At 34.8% G+C, this 16817-nt stretch overlaps 2 protein-coding genes across 2 annotated transcripts; both read left to right on the top strand.

Moving 5' to 3' along the window:
* Positions 1 to 1527: 1527 nt before the first annotated feature.
* LOC144445359 (sulfotransferase 1B1-like) lies at positions 1528 to 4068 on the top strand. The gene is made up of 3 exons (XM_078134898.1): positions 1528 to 1755; positions 3323 to 3467; positions 3947 to 4068. The coding sequence occupies exons 1-3, from the start codon at positions 1528 to 1530 to the stop codon at positions 4066 to 4068; spliced, it is 495 nt and encodes a 164-aa protein (XP_077991024.1).
* An 8815-nt stretch (positions 4069 to 12883) lies between these two features.
* Positions 12884 to 16538, top strand: LOC144445983 (sulfotransferase 1E1-like). Its single transcript, XM_078135639.1, has 5 exons — positions 12884 to 12951; positions 13119 to 13263; positions 13796 to 13890; positions 14334 to 14523; positions 15695 to 16538. The coding sequence occupies exons 1-5, from the start codon at positions 12910 to 12912 to the stop codon at positions 15802 to 15804; spliced, it is 582 nt and encodes a 193-aa protein (XP_077991765.1). The 5' UTR covers positions 12884 to 12909; the 3' UTR covers positions 15805 to 16538.
* Positions 16539 to 16817: the final 279 nt, after the last annotated feature.

The raw sequence follows: 16817 nt of genomic DNA, 5'->3' as shown, positions 1-16817 counted from the left end.
AAAATGTTAACTCAATTCTTGAAAATGTTAACTCAAAAACAAATTACATACCCTAAGTCAGGTAACAAACACATTTGTCTGTCTCACTGTCTGTCTGTCAGTCTGTCCACCTGTCTGCCCAATTGTTTGTCTGTCTGTTGTATATCTATCTATATATCTATATATCTAGCTAGCAATCTATATATCTGTCTGTCTGTCTGTCTGTCTGTCTGTCTGTCTGTCTGTCTGTCTGTCTGACTCTGTCTGTCTATCTGTCTGTCTGAATATTTGTCTGTCTCTATCTATCTATCTATCTATCTATCTATCTATATCTATCTATCTATCTATCTATCTATCTATCTGTCTGTCTATCTATCTATCTATCTATCTATCTATCTATCTATCTATCTATCTATCTATCTATCTATCTATCTATCTATCTATCTATCTATCTATCTATCTACTGTATGTCTGTCTGAGTGTCAGTCTGTCTGACTGTCTTTCTGTCTGTATGTGTGTCTGTATATATGTATGTATGTATGTATGTATGTATGTATGTATGTATGTATGTATGTATGTATGTATGTGTGTATGTATGTATGTATGTATGTATGTATGTATGTATGGCTTTTTGTCTGTCTGTCTGTCTGTCTGTCTGTCTGTCTGTCTGTCTGTCTGTCTGTATCCACCCATCTGCCTGTATGTCTGTCCTCTATTGTCTTGCCATGCGTGTATTTGATACAGTATGACACAGTCAGAGTATCATTAGATTTTAATTTTTTGTTAAATATGATGACATCTATGCTTATTATTCAATTGTGTATGTAAACTGTAGATACCACAATTGTGATAATGCGTATATAACTTATAATCTATGTGTAATATGAAGCTTTTTTTCTTACAATATTACCTACTGACCAAACTGTACCGTATTATTACAATATTATTTATGTAAAAGACTACTGATACAACCTATTCACGCACTGTCATTACCTATATTTCACAATTTTATTGCAATTAATGCTTTAGTAGGTAGGTAGCCTGGCAGCCAGAGAAGTAGGTAGGCAGATGGCTATATAGGGGGATGGAAGGACAGACAGATTGGCAGGAAGACTATTAAACAGTCAAACATAAAGACCTCTTCTGGTGAGGGTAATGTGAAGAAATACTTCACTCACTGACATGCTAAGGGGTCGCCCATGATTAAATCTTAAATTTCTTTCCTTCTGTCTTTCTTTAAGATTTGGTAAACGAGGAACTGTATTGAAAGTAACTCGATGGTGTTTGTTACCATACACTTGCAGTATAATCAAACGAATTCAATATAAGTAATGGAATATGTATTGAATATAGAAGTATTATTTTTTCAGGATTAGCATCAATTATCCAATTATCATTCTATGATTGGTACCATATATCAAATTATCATTTCACGATTAGCAATTATTTTCAAATTATAATTTCAGGATTAGCATCATTTATCAAATTGTCATTCCGATTATCAAAGTATCATTCATTCATATAGGAACACATTGGATTAAGCATATTATGAAACTGCTACTGAATAACGGAAATGTAGGCGATTCCATACCCGAGGAAACACGAGGCGGTCATTTGGAGGTGATAGTTACTGACGAAGATGACCATCCAAGTGTTTCAAGATTTAAAGAAGTGGGTCATCCTGACATGTGCGTTAATTTGGAGACAATGGCATCACCTCGATTCCTCATGACGCATATTCTACTTGATTGGTTACCTAGTCTTTCCAGTGCAAAGGTAAATCCTATAATTTCACCAGGCATGGATTGATTTGTTAAACCTGTACAGATGCAACTGGGAAATTTGTTTTCATCAAATAAGCTAAGATAAATTCACTAAAATTTGCTGTTTAACCATGGAATGTAAACTTAATTAATGTGTTCTGCACATACACATACATACACGCACACACACACACACACACACACACACACACACACACACACACACACACACACACACACACACACACACATACGTACCGGGTACATGCATGCATGCATACATACATACATACATACATACATACATACATACATACATACATACATACATACATACATACACACACACATACATACATACACACATACGTACATACAGTACAGCACAGAGCTATCCAAACAAGTTTGGAATTTGAAGGAAAGGAACCAACCATATAATATGAAGTGGGATATCATCACCCAAGCGGCTGCTTATACAAGTGGGATGAAACGTTGTAACCTCTGTTTAATTGAGAAACTTTTTTATAATCAATGCTGAAAAGAGTATTTTACTGACCATAAAATCCGAACTGGTCTAGAAATGTCGCCATGAAGGTAAATACTCGCTCACCAACTACTGAAGTAAATCGCCGCAAGGAATAGTTTAGTCGGACCATCTTGTTATTATGCAATATATACATACAAAAATTAAGTGTATGTACCGATTTTGACAATCCCAATTTAGTTGTCTGATGATCGCTAGAAGGGTGAAACCCTGAGTAACGACTTATTAGATTCTTATTCTTTTGAAGTGTCTATAATGCTCTGCTACTAATATTTGCATCACGCACCGTTCTTTCCAGCAAGACGCTTATATCCATATATATATATATATATATATATATATATATATATATATATATATATATATATATATATATATTTATATATATATAACTCGGTGTGAGTATCAATCTGCTAAGACAGTGCTCTATACCGCAGTGGCAGAGCGTAATATATACATGTATATATATACTGGAAGAATTAAATGACGTCCTCCTGTTGGTCACCAATTGGAAAGTAAGCAATTATCCCCATAAACTCATTGAAACCATTTGGTCATCTGTGTGTCATTTTACCGTCTGTCTAGACAATACTAGTTCTCTAGCAATATATATGTAAACATTTTTGTTCTTTATTTTGTCAAATCAGCTTTTTCAAAATAATTTTTAAAAATGCACATACAAATGAAATGCATGAAGTATTTCGTTGTGTAAAATACTATGTTTGTATATGTGCATGTGTTATGTGATTCAAGTAATTAATGAAGTTTGAGTTGGCAGATAGACAGAGGGTAAAATGACACAAACATGACCACACATGGTCTCAATGAGTTTATGAGGTTAATTGCTTACCTTCCAACTGATAACCAACAGGATTACTTGTCTGCTACATCAATTCGTCCAGTATATATACGATGTGAATGTCGTGATACAAGGCATTTCTAGACACTATGGCAATTCAATTCAATTTCCTGTACACTTATATTGATGAATACTCTTCAAATATCTTACGACTATTTTTCGTCTTTTCTTTACTAGGTTATATACCTTGCACGGAACCCAAAGGACGTACTTGTATCTTGGTATGCCATGGGTCTACTTTTGGACCCGGGGCGATCACCTGAGAAAAACCGTGAACTATTTGATCAAACAGTCGAGGGTTTTATTACTGGAACATTACCAAGTATGTTGACATCTGTACTTTAGTAACCAATATGTTTTATGTTTGATGTCATAAGGCACCATCATGCGTGTACACATATGTAGCATGTGCAACTACTAACATTCTGTGAATTTGAGTTTGAAAGGAATGCAATCTTTTCTTCATAACGCAAGAGACGGCAAGACATGCGTATTTGATTTCGTAGAGTACGATATTTAAACTAGAATACCAGCTAAAATAAAAGAGAATGAATACTGTCGAAACTGTTTAGCATATGTACAAATGATGTGTTCTGGACATGCTTACATGCAGGCATGTAGTCAGACAATAGCAGGCAGTACTAGTGGCAGGCGTGTGTTTGAGAGATGCGGGAGGCAGACATCGCATATATAGTGTTTACGTATTGGTAAAAGCCTGAACATATTATGTGATGATGTTGATATAGTAGGGCACATATTCAATTATTTTTTTTGTGTGTGTTTTGTTTTTCTGTTCAATAGTGGGTCTAGGGCTATGGCATGAACATGTACTTTCATGGTGGAAGAGAAGAGATGAGGACAGGATTCTCTTCTTGAAATATGAAGACATGAAGCGGGTATTGAATCATAATATCATATTGTAACAAGAAAGTGAAATATGAATCCATGGAGTGAATATTGTCCATAACGCAGGGATATCAAATTCTTGAATTCACATTGCCAAAAATATACAAATATTCTTTTTTCTGATTGATACAAAGTATGAAAGATACATGTTTGAACTAGTGGAATCATTCTTAAAATCAAGACGTGAATTCCTAATTATGTTATAAATCGTACTTTTCTTAATATAACAACATGGTAGGTAAAACTGTCCAATATTTAAAGAAATTGTTTTTGCGAATATTGATTAACCTAATTTGCATATAACGTTATAGCTCGCGCAGCGGCTCGATGACTAGTACGCTTGCGCGTCGTATATACTATGCGTAAAAAATTGGTGGTTATCCGGGGATGCATTGCGGGGCGCAGTGACTACGCATGCGCCTTCATATACTACGTGCATTCTCCACGCGCAACCGTATCATCGGCGACATACATGTAACATCACCATGCATTGCAATATTGTAACAGTAGGCCTGTTGGCACGATTATCGTAACGTTGAAACGAGTATCGAGGCATTACTGTACCTCAAGGAGAAATTGTTACACTATTTTGAAGTTTGATGCATGGCGGTACACGATATGGACCACTGATGACATAGCGCAGTTTAATTTCTGGGTTGTGCAAGTGTGGTTGTGACATTTATATTGTCGATAATTGATTTTTTTTACATGTTCTAAAAAGAATAACTACTTTCCTGTGTTTGTTGGTACAGTAACATTCCTAAATCATCGAGTTGAATTGAGAAATCGTGATGTTCGGCAACATGTCAACAAAACATTTGTCCAAAGACCAACGTATGTTGGTGGAGGGTCTATGATAAGTTGGCTGATTGAAAATGAACAATATTAATCTAATGGCTATGATGGTTTTTGAAACCAACAACTGCATAGAGTGTTGACATCTACCCTGCGCGAGCTTATGGGCTTTGCCTAGTTATGATATTATAATTTCAATTTTTTCTCATACCAAAGCCTTAGAATGAAACAATAGTTGACAAAGGTTGGTTTCAACCGGCTCCCTGTACCATGGCTGTTAGAGCTCGGGAGTTTATAACAGTTTGGAGGTCATGGGTTTGAACCCCTATTGAGAAATTGGGGTGCTCGTGTGACCTACCGAATTTTCTAAATATCATTATTTGAAACATCACTACATAATTATTTAGAGTAATTATTTTTTCCGATTTCAGGGTTTTTAATAATTCTTATATATATATATATATATATATATATATATATATATATATATATATATATATATATATATATATATATATATATCATCATCACCATTCCAGGATTTAAGAACTTCAGTTCAGAAGATTGCTGAGTTTATTGGGAAAAGTCCGTCAACTGAATTGATTGATAAGATAGTTCACCTAGCTACGTTTGAGACGATGAAACAGAATCCTCCGCCAGATCATGAGTTTGTCGCTAAAGGTGGCAAACTTAAGGTGAAACCTGGAGGTTCGGCTTTGTTAAGAAGCGGTAAGTAAACGTACTTTTGCATTGGTTGATGAACAGAGTGACAAGAAAATTCGTAAATTTCTTAAATACTAGCGCTGTGCTTGTAAGATCATTTAGTGATACGACAATGTATGACTTGATAATTATATAATTGTATTATTTTATACTATAAAGTATTACATCATATATCAAATGACCATGTGCTCATCTGTTCTCATGGTTCTGTTCTTCACAATTCAGTTGTGTTATACTCTATTCTGTTGCGTTCTGTTCTATCCAGTCGTGTCGTGTCCTGTCCTGTCCTCTATTCTATTCTATTCTATTCTATTCTATTCTATTCTATTCTATTCTATTCTATTCTATTCTATTCTATTCCATTTTGTTCTGTTCTGTTCTGTTCTATTATATTATATTCTATTCTATTCTTTCATATGCTATTCTATTCTAATCTTTTGAATTCTATTCAACAGGAAAAGTCGGGGAATGGAAAGATCATTTCACAGTGGCTCAAAATGAGTATTTTGACCAGCATTACAAAAAGTGGATGGAAGGAAGTGGTCTTGACTTTGAGTTTGAGTGATTCGCTAACTAGTTCGTTTCCAGTCACATTTGTACCTTAATTACTGACGCCCTCACAGGTGACATGTCATAGCTACATGTACTACTCATGATCATAAATTTACTAAAAACAATAATTAAAATACTAAACATAAACAATAAAATATAACGGAAAATGACTAACCATTAATGTAACGACATTTGAAAATAAAATTGATAAAATTGATCCGAAATATTATTATGAAATTATAATATTCACTTTCAGGTCATTAAACTTGTTCCAATACCAATTCTGTGTACGATGTATGTTTATGATGTTCCAACATCGAAGACGAGCTTTTTCATGAAATCATAAAGGTGAGAATAATGATGGTTGGATGGGTTAGTGAGTGAGTGAGTCAGTAAGTCAGTCAGTCAGTCAGTCAGTGATCTTTCTTTCTCTTTTTGAGACTAAGATGTTGTAAATATTTAGTATTTATGAGATGTGTCAATGGTTAATCGATGGGAGTTAGGAGGACAACTTTCTTGGTGTGATTCTAAAGTTTAGTCAAAAGAATTCAAGATAAGTCATGGTATTTCCATTACATTTAATGAACTCTCTGATTGACAATGGCAAGAAAGAAGACGTTAAATTATAATGTGGAGGCAGTCGCGTCGCGTGGTCCGGTGACAAACTGACAAAGGGTGTTTTATCCATGTTTTCTCTGATGACATGCTCACTGCCAAGGACGATGTATATAACAGTCTGGTCGATCAACCATGTTTGGAAGTGCTGACTGTGACTGTGCAACCCGTGAGAACAATCGTTAAAAAATGAACCGTTACATTAATGACAACTTCACTTTCAAAATAACCGTCACTGGAATTGTGCTTCTTTATTATTGTAGAGAGTGAGTATAGAATTACATGCGCAAATGAGCACTTCCAAATATGGTTGATCGACGAGACTGTATAAATGGATATTGCACTTTCTCAATCTTTCTTCCGACCATTGACTTTTGGACTCTAAATTCATTATTGGAAGTTGATCAGTGATCATCTGTTTTCGCTAGGTAATATGTACCTCCCTCTCCAATGTCAATTTACCGTAGAAATGTAGTAGACATTTCTTTGAAAATCAAATAGCCTAGATATTTGAAATTTAGTACGTCTGGTGTATGCAGAGTTGGTTTGTTTTGTTTCATATCTAGACAAGATCAAATGTCATCCATTGGTTGGTTTCGTTATTTGAAGCTTTCAAATATATTTAGTCTCGTGCAGGAGATTAATTTAATTTCAGTAAAAGTGGAGAAGATATTGAGAGAGCTAATGCTACAAATAACTATCTGTCCGTCAGTAAGAAAGAGAGATGTTTGGCAAGATAGTATCCTTTGGTTCGTATCATTAATGTGGGTGGGCTTATTTTCCACAAAGGGTCTTGAAAGGGCATCCAAATAACGCACGATGTCCCCCGTAGGGCAGTTACAAGCTGACGATGGGCATACCAGGAATATTAACCTTATATTGGCTAATAAATGAATACGGCTGTCCTAGGTCGACGGACTATAGGGTTACGTGCTTATGTTGGTAATTCGCCAGCGGATATAAAAGCGTTAACAATATCCATAATCTCGTAATCTTACCATCGGAAAACACATTGATCACCCCCCCCCCTTCAAAAGGTCTCGGAACAGGATGATTCCTCCTCCCCACAAAGAGAGACACTTGGAATTATTATACAATATGACGCTGTCTATAGGTTTGCCATTTAACTTGTTCCAAGGTCGAAAACAATCCACAAAGTATACAATTCACACAATCATCCAATAATTTGCAAAATGTGGTGGATGACAATCTCTACTTTAAGCAATTCTGAAATGATTTTTCCTGATCTGATCATTCAAGTCCAGTGTCAAAAATCATGGGTATAATAAGGGCATTGTGGGTTTCAAATGTGGGGAATTCACATCATTGTCACGGTGGTCATCTTCTCATTCTATTTTTAATTCCACACTCAATGTATAACATATTGTTTTTGTACAACGAATTTTAAGTTTTTGGATGTCTAAAGATTGTAAAATTTGCAATGAAAAGTATACACACAATTAAAATAAAACACATTTTTGGTGTTCGAGACAGAAAACAAATCTAAATTTGTTTCAACATATTTTATAATAAAAAGAAAGAAAATGGTTTACACGATAGTGAAAACGAATAATAAATAGTGTAAATTTCACAACGATTTGAATTTCAAGAAATCCATGTGATGCACAAGATATACATAGTTGGGATATGTACAGACAATGAAAAACGTAACTCAAAGTAAATAGTGTATTCTCAGCTGTACCTATATATAAACGTCATCATTACCGCCAAAAATTAAAAAGCTATGGTGTTGTGCGATCTGATAGCACAGTTTTGGAGACATCGGGAAAGATTAACATGTGCTCAGCGTATTTGTGACATTATTAATCCATAAGCAGGTGTCTGAACATTAAAGTATTGAGTAAACATTGTAAATATAAAGTCTCTAAAAATTAGTAAAATCATCTTCGTTTCGAATAAGAGTTCATTAACACAGTGGAGGTAAGAAACTCGCAAACAACGGCCTTTATATGGAGAAAGAGAACATTATACCGTGAAATGTATAACGAATACATGCATGCTACTAGGACTGCAATAAAGAGATGGAAAATAAAGGTAAAACAATCCTCTGAGATATAAGCGGATTTTACATCTTGGAGGACTGTTTTACCTACACCATTACCTCCAGACTAATACTCCGTAAAAAGTTCGACTATACTATATCGTACGAGCCGATTTATTTAATCATGCGCTTCAAAATGACACCAAACCAAATCAACTCACTGTATATCACCCCCATTTACCTTTGGTAAATGTTTAACCATGCATGTATCAGGAGTGTACCTCATAGTTACATACATGGTTCAACTGTCTGGGTCTCAAGTGTCGTCTCATTCTTAATATACAAATGACGTCAGAAAGGTGGAGGACGAAAGGTCACCTTCTGATCGGGCAGGAGAAGAGGCATACTATTACACGTATCAGGTGAGTGTAAACCTAAATATCACCAATAGCAATTGACCATGGTAGAGATATGACATTATTTTGTTCATATCTGTAAGCACATATACAAACTAGGTATATTGTATTGAGATGGACAAAGTCTTTAACAAAAAGTCTATACAAACAGTGTAACGCCTGGAGAAACTAAACTTGGTCATAGAATGCTTTCAAAGTCTAAACAGTTGGACAAAATTATGTATTCCGTTCGAAATAAGGCTAAGAGTACACGAAATCCTACAGTTAAATTTGACATCGTAAGCTCTTGACCTAACTCTTGAACAAAATTTACAGAAGCCATGCCAAGTAGACAGGTTATATGTAAGGCCATTATGTTGTGTTTGAATGAATACGCATTGAATGGCCTGCCATCTACCTTTAGGCCACCTTTCAACAGTGATATGAATTCTAACGATCTACAATCAAGATCGGAGTTGTATGGAAAGTGTAGTCTACACTACACCATTATGAATCAAACAACCTTTAGTTGTATTCTTTCAAAACGCGGCTCAGTGCAAAGAACATCGACTTATTGAGTCTAGTATTTGTTTGAGACTGCAACTTTAGTCAAAACAAAGATTGATATCAAATATCCAATCATGATCTGTTTACCAAACATAACAACCATGTCGAGGTTGGGTGACTTATTAGTGACCAGATAGGAGTGGTAAAGTGTAACTTACTTGTCTCACAGTTATAGATACATATAATTTAAAACCTACTGAGCAGATTCGGCTGAAATTAGGGAATATTTAGGGGTATATAGATCTATAACTATTAAGCAGATAATGATATCATCAGCGATATGCAAATTAAGTGTAAAAACGTGAACTTTGGTCAAAAACATATCTCAAAAAATACATGGTCAATGAGACTGGCATTTGATGAGATGTTTCTAGAAATATTATGCTGCAGAATTTGTTCGAAACATTTTGACACAATTGGCCCTAGCAACCATGACCACGCACTTAGCAACAACCAAATGCCATTGTATTTTGCTAAAATAACATCATCTGATTCACAAATTTAAGAAGATATCCCTAGCAACCATGACCACGCCCACTATAACAGTCAAACAATGGCGTATTTCACAAAGATAACAAGGGAGATTAATGGACAATTAAGTGTATACACATTCATAAAATGCATGTAAATGTGCCTAGCAACAAGACCACGCCTATAACAACATTCAAATGACCACGTGTATTGCAAAGATAACAGCAGGGATTAATATACAATGTGAATCAATACACATTCAAAGATGTATGCAAATATACCTAGCTACAAGACCATATCCATAGCAACAGCCATAGAAGATGGTATATCGCAAAAAGAACATTAGGTATTCATAGACAAGCGAGCGAACATTCAAAAAATGTATATGCAAATATTTCTAGCGTCATGACCACGCCCATAGCAAAGCCAAATGGTATTTTGCAAAGATAACTACAGGGATAGATAGGCAACTGGATAATCATTCAGCAAATGAACACCTGTGCCTAGCATGGATCAGCATGTGCAATAAAACATTTTTAAAATCTTTACAGTTGTGCTACACGTCATTGACATTGACGCTATTTTTTCATATTCCCTCTAATTATTTGCTTCACTAATTCTAGACTTGATTGACCTCTGACTGTTTCCGACGGGTATTAATGGCGTCAACTGATTATTGAACAATGCTTCGGGATTGAAGTCCTGACCTTATGTGTGTGATAACTGCACCCCCCCCCCCCCACACACACACAAGTCTGTTTTCATTGTAGACTACTCCTTTCAGGTATAGTTTGCCTCCCGTCACTTTCTGTGTACATCCCGAGGCTCTGTTAGTTAGAACCCATCAATATCTACTTGGTGTTCACTGCTGTTCGAAGGGGTCTTGTGCTTTGGAGCTACTACCAAGTTCCTGATTGTGCAGCGAGGCTTTGACAGTAACTGACTGTTATATATCTCATGGCTAAGACTGAGCATAGGGGAGCACAACCGTGTCAGAAGATTTAACTCAGTCCCTATCATCTAATTTAGTTATGCAAAAATACAAACGACTACAGCTATTGTATTTAAATGAACTGTTCATCTAATAAACTGTTAGTTCATCAGAATACCTGAGATTTTACATCCAGGTTGATATCATAAGTATTTCTGTCCTGGCCGACAACTTTCTTTCCATTTCTGCCATATCTCGTCAAATATAAAATCAATATAATTATTCCGAATTACATCGTGATACTCGGCTTCAATCTCCTTTCTGTAGTTTAACTACATGTCATTAAATTAACTCTTTTTTCTTGCCAATTTCAGAACAACTTTGGTAGGACACATTTGACGCGACTAAATGAAATGGACGACAAGGATTTCATTGTACAGTATCACCCAAGAGAAAAAGTAAAGAAGCTGAAAATACGCCCCGATGATCTGATCTCAATTACTTATCCTAAATCTGGTAAGAATTAAATATTATAATCTAATTCACTTGTCATCTTTTACTGATATTTCTTTGTTTTGAGATTATATCTTTCATTTCTATTTATCAGCTCCCAAACATAACAACCGTACCCATATGGCACAACAGTAATAATCAATGACCTTCATAAGTGTTTCTATACCGCCATGTGTCTGTCGTCGGACAGCTTTTTTTTCGACTTTCACTGATTGGTTATGTATGACCTTTACGCATCGTTTGATCAATTTTGCGTGAACGTAATTTTCAACCCGTACAGTACGCAGCATTTTGCGTTACCGCGCGAAAACTCTGACTATATTTTGCATGACTTCATCTAATGTTAATATTCTTTGCAATCAAGGCTTTACCACGCATGTATTTGCCATTACTTCCTAAAAACAATTGAATAATGATTTCTAGCTCAGGTTGCCAGGCCATCCACTTTTGTTAGTGCCATTGCATTGTATACTTTCAGGAACTTAGTGATAGCTGTAAATATAAATATAGATAGATGTTTACACTGAGGGGAATAAACACAGAAATCATGCATATTCATTATGCAACCATGGATATATTTTCAACCGACTGCCAGTACAGAGTACCCCACAGTAAAGATACCTTATAATCTCACGAAATCAACTTGATCTTACTTTGAAATCGCAAGAAATTGTAGGTGATATAAGATGACGAAATGACTCCCCAGATATAATATGTTCATAAACATTTTTTTTATTGTGTTGGGTTTATAAAGTGTGACTTGAAATGATATGTGACTTAACGTTCTCGGTTAAATGAAAATAAATGGTATAGATAAAAGTTATGCTGAGGGATTTCAACTCGTAGTAAGTGCTACATGTATTTTAATACTCGTGTAGACTTTAATTAACTGATTGTTGACTATTACACGATTGTCTATTTCCATATGGCATGCACGGTCAGTTATTGTATTTTGCAATTGTAAGTGGGATATTTGCAATATCTGCCAGTGAAGTATTTACTCTGAATACTGTGCGTGTTAACTTTGTTGTCGTATATTAAAATCAGTATTATTATGAAAGTATTATTTGGTGCAGGGACAAATTGGATCAAACACATTATAAGATTACTACTAAATAATGGGACTGTAGAAGACTCCGAATCGATACCTGAAGAAACAAGAGGAGGTAATTTGGAGCTTTTAGCCGCTGACGAAGATGATCATCCATCCGCCTATGCGTTTAAAAAAATGGGCCATCCTGATATATGTTTAAATATGGAGACTATGAAGTCACCTCGATTTTTTGGAACGCATATGAAAATCGATTGGTTGCCTGATAATCTTCCTAAGTCAAAGGTCAGATTTCATGATGTACTTTATTATCTGAATGAAAATTCAAACTTAATCATTCTTTTAAAAATCTTTTTAGATACATATGGTAAATCATTTTTTTTACCTTAATGTTCAAACCTAATCAAACTCCATTTACATTAACACACAAGTTTTCGTCTTCTCTTTTCCAGATAATATATCTCGCAAGAAACCCAAAAGATGTATGTGTGTCAATATTTTTCCTTATTCGATGTTTGGCAGCAGATCACAAAGTTGAGAAAGATCGTGAATTATTTGGTCAAACAGTTGATGGATTTATAAATGGCACACTGCCAAGTATGTGAACGATTTAAACAAATATGTTTTACTCACTGCATGATCTTTGATTTGATTTTTCAGACAGACAGACAGACAGACAGACAGACAGACAGACAGACAGACAGACAGACAGACAGACAGACAAAGTATGTTTACATACATACATATCAAATTATGTTTATTTCCGAAATACATTAAATCATTATGTACAGGTACAGTATTATTGGGTTCACACTGCATCTCGCAGGAAATATATCAAATTGCATTTGAACATGTTATCCACATCACAAGGCAGATGTAGTGTGTTAGTTGTTATAATGCTTGCATCGTTTTCTCCAGATATTACAAGAACCAATTATTGAACATACATACATACATACATACATACATACATACATACATACATACATACGTACGTACACATACATATATACATACATACATTCATACATTCATACATACATACATACATACATACATACATACATACATACATACAGATTGGAAATCAACTAACCCCATTTCATATTTCACACTTTTTGTCTTGCAGTGGAGCAGGGTATGTGGCATGAACATGTACTGTCATGGTGGGAGAGAAGAAATGAACAGAATGTTCTCTTTATTAAATATGAAGATATGCGACGGGTAGGAATATTTCCAAATACATACCATATTACGCACACACACACACACACAAACAAACACACACACAAACAAACACACACATACATTTTCTTACAGAGTTAGAATTTACGTGACAAATTGCATATCAGTAGAAAAGGGAGGCATATTTCAAAGTATCCACTACTTTAAATGTGTAGGAAAGTATAATAATGCTAACGTTCATATCAGCAATATTGTTGTCAAGAATGCAGCCCAGTCTCATTCGTTTGGGGATAGATGCTGTTTCTTCGTTTAAATCCAAAGAAGGACGTTTGATTTCAGACCAGATATACTTACACACTTTATTTTGATTTTTCATAAAGCTTTGTGCATTATACATGACTTTGCCAATTGTCTGAAACGATTTATTGTGTTTTTGAATGCAGCTCAAGTAAACTTGCAAGGTATATTTTGCATCTTTCCAGGATCTAAGATCTTCAGTTCAGGCGATTGCTGAGTTTATTGGTAAAAGTCCATCACCTGAATTGATTGATAAGATAGTTCACCTCGCTACATTTGAGACAATGAAAAAGAACCCTCCACCAGAGCATAAACTTGGGGCCGAAGTTATGAACCTTAATTTCGAGCCTAGGGAGTCAGTTTTCATCAGGAAAGGTAAATAGATTTATCATGTTTGTTTAGAGTTGGTTGAAATGAGAACACAACTGTCGCGAGAGAAGGACATTGGGTAACTTACTCCTATTTCATATCACTCCACTTTACGTGTCTAAAGCGTACAGTATAGTATTTACACAATTTCATCGACTTTGCATGATATTTCACTGGTTAGGTGCGATATCGAGATATTGCTAGAAAAATTATGCTTTTGTATTGAATATCAAATGAAAATTCGATACAGTGACATTAATTACAAGCATACTGTCTCAATCCTAGAGCATTAGTTTTTTGTTTTAACCTTTTCTTTTTTGAGGTTTTTATTCTTTATGTGTGTTTAGCACGCAACACTAGACTCAGTGCAAACCCAGGAACAATGAACAGCTCAAAAAACTAAAGACAAAAAACTAAACCCAAATACTACAATTGTTGCAAACATCTTCAACTGTACAAATTATGTTTATTCTAAGTAGATTTCAACGCCTACACCTTCGCAGGACTAAAGTGTATCCAAAGTCAGGGTCAAATACGAAAAAATTGTCAATTATACGATAAGGCTGTTTATCAAACAGTAGGCTGAGAATGGTGGTAAATGATGTCCCTAACTTGCTGATAATTTCCGTAGCTTTCGGCAAATTCAGAAGTTGATAAATGGAGAGAACATTCTATTAGAAAAATGTCAGTACAAGACAAGTGTTTGAAATAAAAAAATATACCAGACTTGGCACATGTAATACAACTACATTGATTGTTAATGAAATTGTGTACAATGTCCGAATAGTAAATACTATGGCTAATAATCAGACTTACTGAGGGGCGATAGTGATAGTTTTACAGTCAGAGGAATTACATAGGGTTTCCATGCTCAAAGAACTAGAACCGATTTCAGGTCTTGTCGGAACAAAACATTTGTACATAGTAAAGTTGGTTGCACTTAAATAATTGTAATGAATTATTGCATTTGTATATGTACCACTGTCTATTCTATTCTATTCTATTCTATTCTATTCTATTCTATTCTATTCTATTCTATTCTATGCTATTATATTCTTAGTATTCTATTCCACTCTTCAATTCTATTATTCTTTTTCATTCCACTCAACTATATTCTACTCTATTTTTATTATAGTCTATTCCAATCACATCTACTTAATTCTATTATTTTCAACAGGAAAAGTTGGAGGATGGAAGGATCATTTCACAGTGGCTCAAAATGAATATTTTGATGAGAATTACAAAAAATGGATGGAAGGCAGTGGTCTTGAATTTGATTTTGAATAACATCTCAGTGGACAGGAATTATTGAACTGATGCTGACAGAATAGAGAAGACGTCATTTCTACACTAAAACAACGTCTTTCAATACAATCAAATCACAGAAACAACAAGCTAGCTTGCTTGCAAACTTGAAAAATAACTGTAGTACACCCACGCGGGACACAATCTCTTTAAGGGGCGAGATCAATAGTTCAATGTAGGATAAACAAAAACCTAAATTCTTTTACTTTGTGAGTTTGGGGTTTGAGCCATTTTGGTTCCCATCCAATAAACTCAATTTAACCTTTAATAGATTTGTACCCCTAAATACAGATATTTGTAAAACATGTCAAAATGAGAAAGGGGAGCTTTTTTTTCTGTGGTAAATGCATGGAACTAGAATGAAATAAAGTGTTAGCTAAAGAATATTTCTTACTCACTACATACTGGCTTTATATTCATAGCATTACATATCACTACATCCTGCTTTAAAATTGATTGTGTGGTTTCACTTTTGGCCAGTTAATTTAGAAGGGGGTAACGGTCTGTGGCCTAAGTATAAGGATTTAGTTTCTTATGCTACTACTGATGTCACTCCTAAGGGACTCGATATGTGTTTTAGTGACTCTTCAATGTGTAGCAGTCTTTGAATTAATATACCTAATCGGGATACATTTTAATTACATACATGACTTTCTCCAGTCTTGAATGTTTTTTTGTTTGTTTGTAATGAGGTGGTAGTGAATGTGACTGTTGAATTTCCGTAGTTAGCATAACAAGTCTTCTGTATTCGAAGACATACTATTCAATACAACATGTATTGTGCTGTTAATTGATTTCAGATGTATGGTCCTAGAATTTTATCAGTGTAACAATTTGAATAGTGACCCTCTTAACAAGGTTAAAAATTACTTTATAGAGAATTTAAAACTGTCCTTGAAATAGAAGTTCAAGCTCAGACGTTCGTCAATATGTAACCTTAACTCTAACAATATAAGGGTACACATTGAAGGATGTCTGTAGGTATAACACTTGCG

Source organism: Glandiceps talaboti, chromosome 14 (assembly GCF_964340395.1).
Source record: "Glandiceps talaboti chromosome 14, keGlaTala1.1, whole genome shotgun sequence".
In the NCBI taxonomy this organism is placed as follows: domain Eukaryota; kingdom Metazoa; phylum Hemichordata; class Enteropneusta; family Spengelidae; genus Glandiceps; species Glandiceps talaboti.
Note: the sequence above shows the minus strand (reverse complement) of the source record. Positions and strands in the feature narration are given on the sequence as shown.